General features: G+C 42.7%; 1 protein-coding gene across 2 annotated transcripts in view; it reads right to left on the bottom strand.

Moving 5' to 3' along the window:
- The window catches only part of TIAL1 (TIA1 cytotoxic granule associated RNA binding protein like 1), a 28660-nt gene extending 18235 nt beyond the window's left edge, over window positions 1-10425 (bottom strand). The window contains exons 1-2 of one of the 2 annotated variants that reach the window (XM_075072508.1): window positions 10199-10425; window positions 698-794 (exon numbers count right to left, since the gene is read on the bottom strand). In XM_075072508.1, coding sequence (XP_074928609.1) covers window positions 698-794; window positions 10199-10227 — 126 coding nt within the window. In that variant the 5' untranslated portion in view covers window positions 10228-10425. The remainder of the gene's footprint in view (window positions 1-697; window positions 795-10198) is intronic. The other variant, XM_075072509.1, reaches the window with a different exon arrangement.
- Window positions 10426-14182: the final 3757 nt, after the last annotated feature.

The raw sequence follows: 14182 nt of genomic DNA, 5'->3' as shown, positions 1-14182 counted from the left end.
GAGATTTGAAAGTATCTTGTTTCCTGATTGGTCCTCTGGTCAGGTGTTGTTTGTTAACCCTTTCCAGGTGAAAGAGACATTAACCCTTAGCTATCTGTTTATGACATCATGGATTCGGATATCCGCAGATATAAATCAGTATCCTCAGAACTGCAGAGCTCTCACAGGAAACGCAGCAGCGAAAGGAGCAGAACATGGGGCTTCTGCTTCCATTAGCAAGCGCCCCGGGCCAGCGGCTCCTCAGCGCAGCTGTACTGCCCCTATCCATGCCTACTAGGGCGGGTACCAAGCTCACCGGCAGCTGTTCCTGGTTGCACTCGTGTTCAAGTGGCATGCACACCCCCAGATAGGAGACGCAGGCAGCTGCGTGGAAGGGCCGGGGCAGGGCTGGGGATGGTACGGAGGAGAGGAGTTGCTGGCGCAGGGCACTGGGTCCTGGGAGTGGCAGCCCCACATTCTGCTCCTTTCACCGCTACTGCTCCTGGGAGAGCCCAGTGGTTCCATGGATACCAATTTATATCCGGATCTTTGGATATAAATTTGTATCTGTGCAGGGCTTTACAAATACAGCTTGCTTAGGAAGCTACATTCTACCATACACCAGGGTTGCAGAGATATGCAGCCAATCTGATTTTCTGCATTTTTATGCAAAACCAGTATGCTATATTTGAAACCATTTGGAAATGAAAGGCCTTACCTCTGTTATCATTTTACAGCTTTTGCATGGTCCAATCTGGCTGAATAACTGAAGTATAAGTACTTCAGTCACATCTCTGGAGAGGTTTCCTACATAGCTACACAAGGAAATAAACAACATTTTAAATCCAGCAACTTTATTTTCAAGTTTATAATAGATTTGAACATATATGATTTCTATGTAAAACCTCCTTTTAATATCCCACACTGAACAAAATACTTTACAATATTTGCATATGAACTTATTCACAGTTACTAAATTAACATGTTTCCTAAATTATAAGGTTGGCAATGCAACTGAGATCATGAAACTAGAAATAGACATGTAATAGTACATAGCAGTATTACTTTTGTCAGTAGCAACAAAAAGGGAGAACAGGCAATCAAATTGGGAATGATGTTTAAAATCAAGTTTTAGTATCCACTGACTACCTGCCTAACACCATTTTGGAGGATAGGAAAAAAATTATTCTTTTATATATCCAACATCATATTCCTTAATATTTTATTGATATAACTCAGCCACATGTGAAGATGACAAGTTATCTCATAATTAGAGAGCTCAATTCTTTGGTTCTATTACATCTAGTCATTTGGGGAAAAACAACACACCCACAAACAAGCACTATAACTTAGAAGGTAGTATAGACAAGGAGTATTCCATCAGACGTCTGTTGCGGTGACTGGGAGTTCTAGAGGGAGGGTAAGTGTATTAAAAAAAAAAGTACACATGCACCATACACTCTTCCAAGTTCTGACCAAAAGCGATTCTCATACCAACTACTACACTGTCCTTTTCAATTTTTTTTTTTTTTTTTTTTTTTAAAGCCTTAAGAACTTTTTAGTACTTACACAACCTTCATGACAATTCCAAATTTAAAAGTGTATCGGTTGGTCAATTTCAGGTCAAAAAAAGTTTCCTACTCAAACTCCAACAAGAAACTTCATCTACTTTCTTCAATACTGAAAGCTATTAGAGAATCTGGAATTCACTTCCATAAAAAATAAAGCCATGTCATGAAAAACTGATGAAAACCTACATTTTCTAATTTGAATTATCAAATTTCAGTAATTAAATGCACAGGTGTAGAACTGAATTTATATGTAAAAATTGTACAGAGATATTCAGTGTGTTTGTTTGTCAATAAAGCCTCCAATATGGAGGAAGTAACACTCACATCATTTAGGTATATTTACAACTTAAGAGTATCACAATACCATCCAACTATAAGTATTCAAGTGTGCCTGTTAAATCACAGACATTTCGCATTAACGTATCACTTTCAAAAAACTTCACTATAAAGTTTAATTCATACGAGTAAAAATGAAGGCAGAAATACACTAAGTGAAAGCCATTTAAATTCTGTTTGAAAAGTTGCTTCCTTCAACTAACAAATGAGAAACACCAAATTATCTCTAAAATCACTTTTTAAACACTTACATTTACTCCCTTTTGTCTGTTTATTACCTTTGAAAAGCCTGAAAAACTCTGCCAATATTATAGTTCCCTATTGGTCAGTCTTCTACTCCAGTGGCGCTGAAATCAACCCTACCTACTTAACTGGTTTTGCACCAGTACCACACAGATTTAAATCAAGAGAAAACCTTTTAGGTTTCAAAACAGCATTTGTTAATTACTGTTTCTGTGAAAGTAAAGTATTTGTTTCTCTGATCTCTCAAAAGGTCTTAAATTTTAACTGGGGTCCTGAATAACTTTTTTAAGGTATCACCTGGATATAAACTTTCCCATTTAGAATATGCATGCATATTTACAAAGTCAATTCTATATACAGTAGGGAAAACTCACTATCAGAAACTAATGGTTCACAACATTTTAGAATAAATTTCACCAAACAACTTTTTAAAAAAAGATATCCAGATAAACCAGCTACATACATATATATACACACACACACATATATAAAAATATACAGCAGCCAGCTACACAAACAAACACAACCCAATATAACACAAATTCGGATATCAAGTGGGAAAGCAGTGCTCGCGGGGGAGGGGGCTGCGCACTCTGGTGGATCAAAGAAAGTTCGATATAACGCACTTTCACCTGTAACACGGTAAGATTTTTTGGCTCCCAAGGACAGCGTTATATCAAGGTGGAGGTGTACATAAATATATGCCATACAAAAATTAGTTTAATTAAAAAAAAAACTACTAAATTAGGGGAGGGCAAACTTTTTGGCCTGAGGGCTGCATCGGGTTTCGTAAATTGTACGGAGGGATGGTTAGCGGAGTGGGTCGTGGCCCAGCCCCCAACTCCTTCCAACCCCCCCTCCCCCGCCATTCCCTGATGGCCCCTCTGGGAACCCTGCCACATCCACACACCCCCGCTCCCTGTCCTATGACCCCCGCCAGCCCATCCAACCCCTCCTCTCATTATTGATGGCCTCCCCAGGACCCCTCCCCCATCCAACCACCCCTTCTCCCTGTCTCCTGACTGTCCCATGCCACTCCATCCATACCCCCTCCTTCCTGACTGCCCCCCAGGACCCCTACCCCCATTAAACCCCATTTCCCTACTGACCGCCCTGACTCCTATCCAGACCCCTGCCCATCACCCCAAACTCCCCTGCCCTCTATCCAACCCCCGCTTTCTCCCTGCCCTCTTACCACACTGCCTGGAGCACCAGTGGCTGGCGGCGCTACAGCCACACCGTCCAGCTGGAGCCGGGCCACCTCACCGCCACCACCCAGCTCAGAGCACCAGATCAGGTCAGGCCAGGCTCTGCAGCTACGTTGCCCTAGGAGCTCATAGCCCCAGAGCATGGCGGCGGTGATGGAGCGAGTGATTTGAGGCTGTGGGGTAGAGGGGACAGCAGGGGAGGGGCTGGGGGCTAGCATCCCAGGACAGGAGCTCAGGGGCTGGTCAGGATGGTCCCACGGTCCGTAGTTTGCCCACCCCTGGACTAAATAATGTTTAATGTTTAAAAAAACTTGCAGACTATTCATAGTCTGAACACAAAATTTAACCTTCAAGGATGTTACTAGAATCAGACAAAAAAACCCTCCAGATTATAAATAAAATAATCCTTCTCAAGAAACAACCATTATTTTTGTAGGACCTACATAATGAGCACTTGTGTTTCCTCTGCTAGAGCTGCAGCAGTATCAGCTAACACATTCCCAAATGGTGTACACAGTCCACACTCATCAACTGCATGGCACAAACACAATAGTAAATACAATTAAGTCACTTTGGCTTCATCTCTATTGTCTCAAAGAAATGAGGGAAGATGACATTTGCAATACAATAAAAGATCAGAAAGAGCATCATTCCAAAGTGTATATTAATACTGTGCAAAAACTATACAAAATACTCTCTCTTTCATGCTGGCAAGAAACCAGAAAAATCATTCTTCAGGAATTAGCATAAGCTTTACTCCACATTAATTTAATAAATTTCCAAAAAGGACTGAAGGTAGGTTTACATAACTACTAAACCTTTTGCATAATGATTTTTAAGAACTTGCTGTAACTCATGTTTCAGCCATTTTGTAGGCTGCTTCCTTATGGAAAAAAGCAATACAACCCTGGGTCAACTAATTCCTAGATTTGAAGGAAGTGTAATGCTTCATTGCAGTGGTCCCCAACGCAGTGCCCATGGGCGCAGGAGCATCTTAATGGGCCTGCATCCTGGCCCTCGGGAGAGTACCTGCCGGCATTTCGGTGGAGACGCCTCTCGATTACACCGCTTGCAGTCGACAAGTGACGTTATCAAGAGGCGGTGCTCCCGAATTTCGGCAGGGACGCCTCTCGTCAACGGCAAGTGGCGTCATCGAGAGGCGTTGCTGCCGAAATTCGGCAGCATTTCGGCGGGTGCTCCACCACCGCAGTGGTCCTTTGGCTGGCGCTTGCCAGCCGAAAAGGTTGGGGACCACTGCTTTATTGGCTTAAGAGCAAGTTTTTTAAAATTCCCTAAATGCGTATCAGATAATTGCATCACTCTATATTGCAGTGTTTTCCTTCAACTTTCAGTGTTACAAAAAAAATAGACAAAAGCAGTTTTAACACTATTCTTAAATTGCTACCATTCTGAAACTGCAGTACTGTAGACTCAAGTACATCTATACTACAAAAAAAAAACACCAAAAACCTGCAGAAGCAAGTCTCAGAGCCAAGTTAGACTGACTTACGCTCAATCTATGTGGCTAAAAATAGCAGTGTAGATGTTCCCTTTAGGGCTGGAGCTGGGTTTCAGAGCCCAGGCTCCATCCCAAACAGGAACGTCTATAGTGCTATTTTAAGCCCTTTTGCACAAGCCCCATTACCTCAAGTCAGCTAACCCATGATTTAACACTCAATGTCACGGTTTTGTTTGTTTTTGCAATGTAGATGTACCCTCAGACCAATCTGTAATATAATGTTAAATAACATAAGCATAGCAATATCTGTAGAGTCCAGATTTCTAGAACTACATGAACAATTTGGCCATGCAAACCTATACAAGTTTGGACCAGTCGGAGTTAAAGATCAAGATTTAGCTTTAACATTTTATGCAGTCTTTGTACTTAATATTAGCACTGCCCCCAATATATTCAAAGATGATTTAAAACAAAATACAAATATCAAACAACTTTGGTGTGAAGTACTAGACTATCCCAAATAACCAGGATAAGGAAGACATTCAGCACCTTTGGAACTGAAGTCTTATGTTACCAAAATCCACTCTCCATAAAGCCACAAAACACCAGCTTGGCTTGAGTGGCAAGCCAATATACTTGTGACTTCACAACAGCCAGAGAAACATCTACTTGTAACATGCAGTCAGCCTAGAAAGGTTTTTTAACATAAATTGTGTATAGTTTAAAAGTTGTACTATGTATTTAGACTATAAAATACTAAGCTTGCAGAACTATGCAACATGATGTTTCCAGCAAAGCAAGTGCTTTTAAAAATACCATTTTCAAAGTCTTCCACTTTTTATATTATTATAACCACAGGATAGTAGTATGATTTTGCAAAACTGAAACATTATACAATAGAGAAAGGCACCTATTATACCTCTCTAGGCTGTCTCCTTAATTCATGGGACATCAATATGCTCTGGCTTCATGCACACTGACATATTTGTATGGTGTGTTCCCTTCTATAAAACCGTGGCACTTACATACTACAATGATAGGCATAGTTTAAAAACCTAGACCAGATACCAGAAGTCCAAGACATTGTACTACTGAACGATTGTGAATAACATAGCTGTAGTTGACGTAGCTTATATCGATTTACCCCAGTGTATTCACTGAACTGCATCCCGTCGACTCACTTTAATCTTCTCAGAGAGCTGGAGTAACAGGGTCAACCAGAGAGCGCTCTGTGGTCGATTTAGCGAGTCTTTACTAGACCCACTAAATTGACCCGATGCATTGATCGCAGCAGTGTGGATCTCCCCGTAGTGAAAACCAGCCCCAAGAAACAATATCTGAAGTTCACAGATCCTGTTAAGCTAGTAGAAGAAAAATCCTAACAGCAGAGTACATCAACCAACTAGGCAGAGGATCAAAAAGACTCTATGAGGGTGACGTTTTTTATCACTGTACAATAGGCAAGTGAGGACAGCTATGTTTATAGCTATTTCTTTTTGGCCTGTCAAAGTTCTTCCAGGTTCTACCTTAAAGGAGGATATTGAATGTTTGTGGGGAGGGGTAAGAAAAGGGGTAAGTTATATGATGAAATTTTCACATAAATTCTAACTCTCTGACTTGGTCAGATGGCATCATCTCACAGATACTGCTGGTGAGCAGCAGGAGAAAAGAAAATGCTTTAGAAATTCCATATTGTACTATAAAAATTTCAATTGAAGAGAAATTACCTTTATCTACGAGACTTAGCTTTAAGTGAAGTTTGAGATTCAAAGTTTAACAGTTTTAGCTCAGTGCCCCATGGATCAGATTCCACATTCCAAAATACATAATTTGGCATAGTGGGTGATATAACACCTTTGTGTACCGTGGTGACTATTCCAAAACTGCTAATATGGAGAATTAACAACTTTAGTGTGCAAAAAGGGCAGTCCCAAGTCAGAGAACAGATCATTGGCAGGAATCACATTCTAGCTTCCCAGGGAATCAAAGTAATAGACTTCAATGTCTATTGCTTGTGAAGGATAAGGATTGACAGACTTTACAAGAGTAAGTTTGATTCCAACTAAAACTTACTAATAACACATCTTGTTGATATGAAAGTTCTAAAGTACTCTTACCAGAAGAGCTTCTGAGGCCTCAAAAACTGTATTGCTTTTTTGTCAGTGTAATATATTTTATTACTGATTTCAGTCTCAACCAATGTGGCACTGAGGATAAATTCAAAAGTACTTTTTTGCTGTTACTTTCTATATAATGTTAATAAGAAGAGACTCTGATCAGAATCCAGACACCATTACATGAGGCACTGTAGAGGTAAACATAGTTCTCTCTTCTTTACGATACTGCCATGTTATGCTGAGTTATAAAAATAAGCTGACAATTTATCAAAATACTACCATTTCCTCTGACAAGTGAGCCAACAATAATTTTTTTCAGATTTATATAAAAGCCTGTGAGCTGTGAGAGGTTAAATGGTCTTTAAATTTCTAGTATTTCAGATACTTTTAACCATTAAGAAAGTCATTAAACACCAGAAGGTAATATAATACCACTTGAAATACGGCAAAATAAGTTAATACTGTAGGCAATTAAAACTTAAAACAATTACTTAGGACCTAATGCCTTTAGGGTTTTTTTTTCCATTTAAAATATTTGATCCCTAACTTGCAAATGTCTATAGAAGAAAAAATAGTAATGTACAGTATTTTCCAGTGTGGCAATAGAAGAGAACTCCTGAGATCTATTATCTCTGATAAGTGAAATACCACATGGGCACAGAACCGTGACACTTATTTTATTGACCACGTGATTATACAATTGATCAATTGGGTTTAAATATAAAATACCCACTACTTACTTTAAAAACAATTAGAGTTCAATGTGCATTACTATTTGGTACTAGATGTCAGTGAGCATCATGTTCAACTAAAAAGGCATGAATGTTATACAGCAACCATAAAAAAAAACAAGATGAGCATTTAAGTGAGAATCCTAAATTTAAAAACATTATTGGTATTTCAGATGAAGCTAGAGGTGTTGAAATGTCTAAGCAATTCTACAGCAGGATTTTATTGATATTATTATGCAAGAGAAAATTCTTCGTATTTTAAGAAAAGCACTTACTGTATATTAACTTCAAAAATTAAGCAGAGATATAATCATATGTGATTATTCAATCTTCTTCTGCAGCTCTTCTGAGGTGTTATTTCAGACATCTTAGCACAAATGTAATCTTGTAATTAAATGGCTAAGGGTTAAACTAGTTCACTTCCTGATGCCTCAATCAAAAGTACAAACTATTAACTCAGCACCAGAACTTGACAGCAGCAGCAGTCAGAGCACATTTAAAACTTAGCCTAGTTCTAACTTTCTCAGAAGTTTTTTTGTTTTTAGAGGGGAAGTCAGGAGGATATCTAATTCATTACAAATAAACTAAATTAAACCTCACTGTGCACCTTACTCTTTCTCCTTCCCTCACTTTAAAAAAAAAAATCCCTAAGATTATTCCCCATTGTCATAAGTGAATTCCAAGTCCCTTTAGGCAGTCAATATCCATTTCTAAAAGTTATTTGAGGTAGAAGGACTCAAAGTACGCACCTCAAAGAGCAAAGGCAGACCTAGTAATTGTTATGCTAAATCAGGAATTATCATATACAACTTTTGTGGATTGGGGAAGAGGAGGGAAAGAGACAGACTATCACCTAAAAAAATAAAATTGGTTAGAGACCAATTTTATTCCAACTCAGTCTGCATTTTTAAGTGTCTTAACAATGCAAATTAGCCCCCAAAGGCCATTTCAAAGCTATTTTCCCAAGGCAGGCAAAAGGGCACCCTCTTTCTTGCCCACATACACAGTCTGAGTCTTTTGTATTTCATATAGTAAAGGAGTTCTCAGACTTTTGTACTGGTGACCCCTTTCACACAGCAAGCCTCTGACCCCCCCTTATACATTAAAAACAGTTTTTTTATATATTTAACACCATTATTAATGCTGGAGGCTGACAGCTCACGACCCCCTACGTAGTAATAACCTCGCAACCCCCTGAAGGGTCCTGACCCCCAGTTTGAGAACCCCTGATATAGCAGATACTACTCTTCACAAAAGTGGCAGAGGGAGCTGACTTATAAACTAACTGAAAATAGTTTGAATAAAACTTATTTTATATATAGACCTTTTAAAACGCATATAAAGAGTGCCTATTTATACTTTCCAAAATATTCCAACATAACTGAAGCACAGCATATTTCAATATGACTATTAGCAAACTAAGCAACTCAAAAGCTCACATTTGTTTATTTTTAAGGAATTTTTGTAAGATTAAGCTCATTTGCTTAGAAGGAAATCTTCAAGCTGTAAGTAAGTCACCATACACTGACACAAAACTCAAGATGTAGTGATTTCTTATGACAGTGTATAGCAAAAAACATACTATATATGTACTGGAGAAAAAAAATGACTTTTCTAAACACCCAGTTTTAGGGAAAGAACTCCTCTTTCACAACAGTCTTCACCTCACCTCAGGAAAGAAGATGAAACAATGAACATCGCTTTCATGACACCACAAACTAGAACCATGAGGAATCCATTTACCTTGGAGTAGTTGTGGGTATTCTTCTGCCACATATACAATTCAGGTGGGTGAAGTGAAGGGAGGGTTTAGTCACAATAACGAAGCAGGCATATGTACATGCCTATCTTACTGCTCTTCCCTTAGCCTTAAGAGTACAAAAAGGTGCATCCCCTCCTCGAAACTGTCAGCCACTGATTATGCACCCCATTCACGATTCAGGATCTCCCCAGGGCCTCCCTCTATACTCACACGGCTTCTGACTGTCCACTTCCCTCCCAAAGTCAGTATCATCCTGACTAGTTTCCTCCTCCTACCTCACTTAAATTTTTGCACTTTGCCTTTCAGTTGCTGGATCCTCCTCCCTGTCGGTATTTTACTCCTCTCCCTTCCCACACTTCCAATTCCTGGACCATTCGCCCCCCAACCCCACCCCACCCATATCCTCTGCCTCCTTCCAGGTTGTGTTCTCTCCCCCAGAAATTCTCCTCCCCCCTTTCCCACTTTCTGTAGTTTCCTGTTCCCTCCCTCTTGCAATCTCGGTCGCCCCCAGCTCCCGTCAATATCATCCACTTTCCCCTTCCTCTGTCCAGTGACTGCGGTCTCTCCTCACCCCCCACCCCCCCTCCCGTCAATATCCGCCTCCCTCCCCGGGCCAGGCTCCTCATGCTGTGGCAGCACGTCCCGCCCCACGCTCTGAATTCCCTCCCGACCCGCAATATCCTCCCGCTAGTCCCCGGCGTCCTCCAACCCCGGGTCCACCCGGGGGCGGCTCTTGGCCAGGCCCCCCCGGACCCCCACTCCCTGCCCGGCTCCCGCTCCCTCTTCACTCACAGGGTCCTGGGCTGCCCGTCGTCTTCCATCACGGCGTGAGGGCCGTCCGCAGCCGTCTCCGGGGGGCGCGCTGGGGGGGCTCCGCCGCGCAATGAGAAGGGAAGGTGCGGGCCCCAGCTCCCCTCGCTCCGCCTTGCCCCCGCGCCAGGTCCCGACACCGCAGTCCGAGCAAGAGAGGGAGGCAGCACTACAAAATGGCCGCCACCGCCAGCCACTCAGGAAGCCGCGAACTGCGCAGCCGCAGCCCGCTCCCTCTCCGGCCGGATTCTCCTTCCCATTCCCCTCCACAGCGCTGCGGTGCCGTCTGGGGGCCGTAGTCACAGAGGATAAGACTTGGGTAGGTGGACGGGATTACCCCACGGCCTTCTGGGAATTGTAGTTCTAGGAGGCGGGACAATCTCAATAAACCCAGAAAACTGGAAGGGATGGGAGGGCAAAAGACTATAACTCCCAGCATAGCCAGCGGCGGACGGACCAGGCATTTTACGGCGAACATAGGGAATCCCCCGCACCCTCTCTGAAATGCCCGGTGCCACAGTTTGTTCTCGTTGAGCGGGGCGATAATTAGCAGTAGCTGATTCGCCCCAGATAACCTGGGTGGGTTTAGTTGCGGCCTTCTAAAACCTTGAGTAACTCGGCCTGCTTGGACTGAATAAACATGGATATTGTTAAATTTCAGATTGTTCTTTGCTGGAGCGAAAGGCCAAGTGTATGGTGAAAGCCCAGATCCGAGGGTAGCGCTGGGCTTACGCCACCACTTTTTGCTCCCCTCCCTCGCTCGCTGAGTCTGGCCGCAGCGACCAGAATCTGGAGGGCGGGGGAGCTGGTGACCTCACTCGCTCCCGTAGACCCCGTGTCAGCCTTTGCTCTGCGGGACGGATGTGCCGCTGGGCCAGCAACATGCTTAGGAAGCCAAGCGCCCTTTTCTATGACCTGGGGGAGATACGTAGCGTTAGGACTCAGGCGCCCCGCACGAGCGCCTGCCCCTGGAGCCACGGGGCAGGCAAGGCAGGCGCCCACCCCAGCCCATCCTGAAAGCGTTAGTAGCAGGGGGCAGGGACCGACATTTTGTAAAGCATTTGGGGTTCCAGCTTTTTACACTCTGAAGGGTCCTGCTGCTGAACCCCAGTCCTCTGAAAGCAGGTCTCATGTTAGGCACCCGACCCAAAATCACCAGTTGCTTTGGAAAACAGGCAAAGACACCTGCTCTCGCTGCATGGCAAAGTTATCATGTACATGTTACCACTCAACCAATAATCATAGAGTATCAGGGTTGGAAGGGACCTCAGGAGGTCACCTAGTCCAACCCCCTGCTCAATGCAGCACCAATTCCCAGACAGATCTTTACTTCTGTTCCCTAAATGGCCCCCTCAAGGTTTGAGTTCATAACGCTTAGTTTAGTAGGCTAAAATTCAAACCACTGAGCTATTCCTCCCCACAACCTCTGTTCTTTTACTTCCATGTCCCAAAGGATACAGTAGGTGTAGGTTGATTAAAATCCATGAAATTTTCTAATGCTGTGTTTAAACTCTCATAGCCCACTTTCTGTAAAGGTATTTGCTCTGATGCTGCTATCTTTCCCCAATGTAGCAGTTGTTCCACCTAACTGTTGCCTCCACCCCAGACATGGTTGCATTTAATAGATTCATAGACTCCAAAGCCTGAAGGGACCATTGTGATCATCTAATCTGACCTCCTATATAAACAGGCCATAGAATTTACCCTCAAATAACTCCTTTTGATCTAAAGCATATCTTTTAAAAAAATCTGTTCAATGCTGTTACCAGGGCCAGCTCCAGGCCACAGTGAGCCAAGCGTGTGCTTGGGGCGGCATGCCGTGGGGGGCGCTCTGCCGGTTGCCAGGAGGGCGGCAGGCAGCTCCGGTGGACCTCCCGCAAGCGTGCCTGCAGAGGGTCCGCTGGTCCCGCGGTTCCGGTGGAGTATCCGCAGGCATGCCTGCGGGAGGTCCACCGGAGCCGCGGGACCAGCGGACCCTCCGCAGGCATGCCTGCGGGAGGTCCACCGGAGCCGCGGGACCAGCAGACCCTCCGCAGGGACTCCTGCGGGAGGTCCACCGGAGCCATGGGAGTGGCGAGCGGCACAGCGCCCCCCGTGGCGTGCCGCTGTGCCTGAGACGGCGAAATGGCTAGAGCCGGCCCTGGCTGTTACATGTACCAGCACAATTAGAACCATTAAAAAGTGTTGCTATTTGCTATGCTGCAGTGTGTGTGATACTCCTTATTCTTAGAATGTAAACAATGGAGATAAATTTTACTACCACTCCGTGGGTTGTTGTTTTTTTTTAAGAAAAACACCACTGTGCAGTATATAGGGCTTGATCCTCTAGAGACATATAAGTAACTTTACTCATGTAAGAGAGACCATTGAGGTTTACACACGTAACTTTACATGTCTATAAAAAACTGCTCTGGGCTTCTTTGAGATGCTCGACAAATGTAAAATATTATTACTGTCTACTGTTTTAGCAACTTAAAATTAGGCAGACCTGGATTTGTGGGTGAAGAAGACTGCAATAAGCTGAAATCAATAACTGATTATTTTTATAAATTTGTTGCTAACCATTACTCCTGGGCTCTATACAAAAACACACTGTAAATTCCTTTGTCTTACACTTTAACTTGAACAGACAATAGTTAGAAAGAAAACAGTTCAGAAAAAATAGTCTACTGGATGGCCAAGGACTAGAAGGTCTAACTGAAGGTGAAGAACATTTTCAATTTTGTAAATGGATTGTTGAAACTAAGGCTTCATAGAAGTGCTTGAAGCAGTGAAGCATTTCACTGCTAAAACAAATGCCTCTACCAAGTCCAGTTTGTATGTATGAATACCTAACAATACAAAAGGATGCATGCAGATTGAGGACCTGATCCTGTAAACGCTTATTGTAAACAAATGCCTCTACTAAGTCCAGTTTGTATGTATGAATACTTAACAATACAAAATGATGCATGCAAATTGAGGACCTGATTCCGTAAACGCTTATTGTACTACCAAGTATTGTATTTTCTATAATCTAGCTGAATTCACAGTAGTAAGTCTCATTGGTTCTGTTGCAGGATCAGGTTCTTATTTTGAATAGCATATTTCTCCAAACTATATGTCCTCAAAGTGAGGTATATTATTAAATTCTACGGTTACAAAGATAACTAACAGCAGAAGGATTAATACATTACGAGGTAAAAAGGGAGGGGAAAAAAGGCAGTTGAAGTTGAGATCTGAACAATATTTTAATTCAGTTTTTCCTAGCACTTTTTACTTAGTGCATTGCCTTATTATTTAAATGTCAACAATGGAAAATTAGCTACTGCTACATATATTATGGTACAGTAACTCCTCACTTTAAGTCGTCCAGGTTAACATTGTTTTGTTGTTATGTTGCTGATCAGTTAGGGAACATGCTCATTTAAAGTTGTGCAATGCTCCACTCTTATGTTGTTTGGCTGCCTGCTTTCTCCACAGCTGGCAGCCTCCCTATACCCCCTCCCCTCCTCACAGCGCCTCCCACCTGCTGGCAGACCCCGAGGATCAGCGCCTTCTCCCTCCTCCCGCCGCGGCAACCAGATGGCTTGCAGCATTTCAGGGGCAGGAGGGAGGGGGGAGGAGTACTGTACTGTCAAGTGTAATTACATGTTAAAAGACTGGTAGAGGTGACAGAGCCCAGTGTGAATCTCTTTTTCTGCCATCTCAAAATATTACATAAGACATTACATATCTTCCTCCTAATATTGAACAGACTGTCAGCATGCTGAATTGAGGGTAGTAATCACAAATCTCATGGAAAACTTTTGATATGGGGAAGCAGGGAAAAAGGAAGATACAAATGACAGCTATGACAGGCAATAGAATACAAGAAAATATAAATGACATACTATTACTGTATACAATATCATAAGAATCACAAATACATTCAGCAAAATATCCTAGCCTTTAATCTTACATGTCAAGAAAGTGAGACCATCCATT

Source organism: Chelonoidis abingdonii, chromosome 15, assembly GCF_003597395.2.
Source record: "Chelonoidis abingdonii isolate Lonesome George chromosome 15, CheloAbing_2.0, whole genome shotgun sequence".
Lineage (NCBI taxonomy): Eukaryota > Metazoa > Chordata > Testudines > Testudinidae > Chelonoidis > Chelonoidis abingdonii.
Note: the sequence above shows the minus strand (reverse complement) of the source record. Positions and strands in the feature narration are given on the sequence as shown.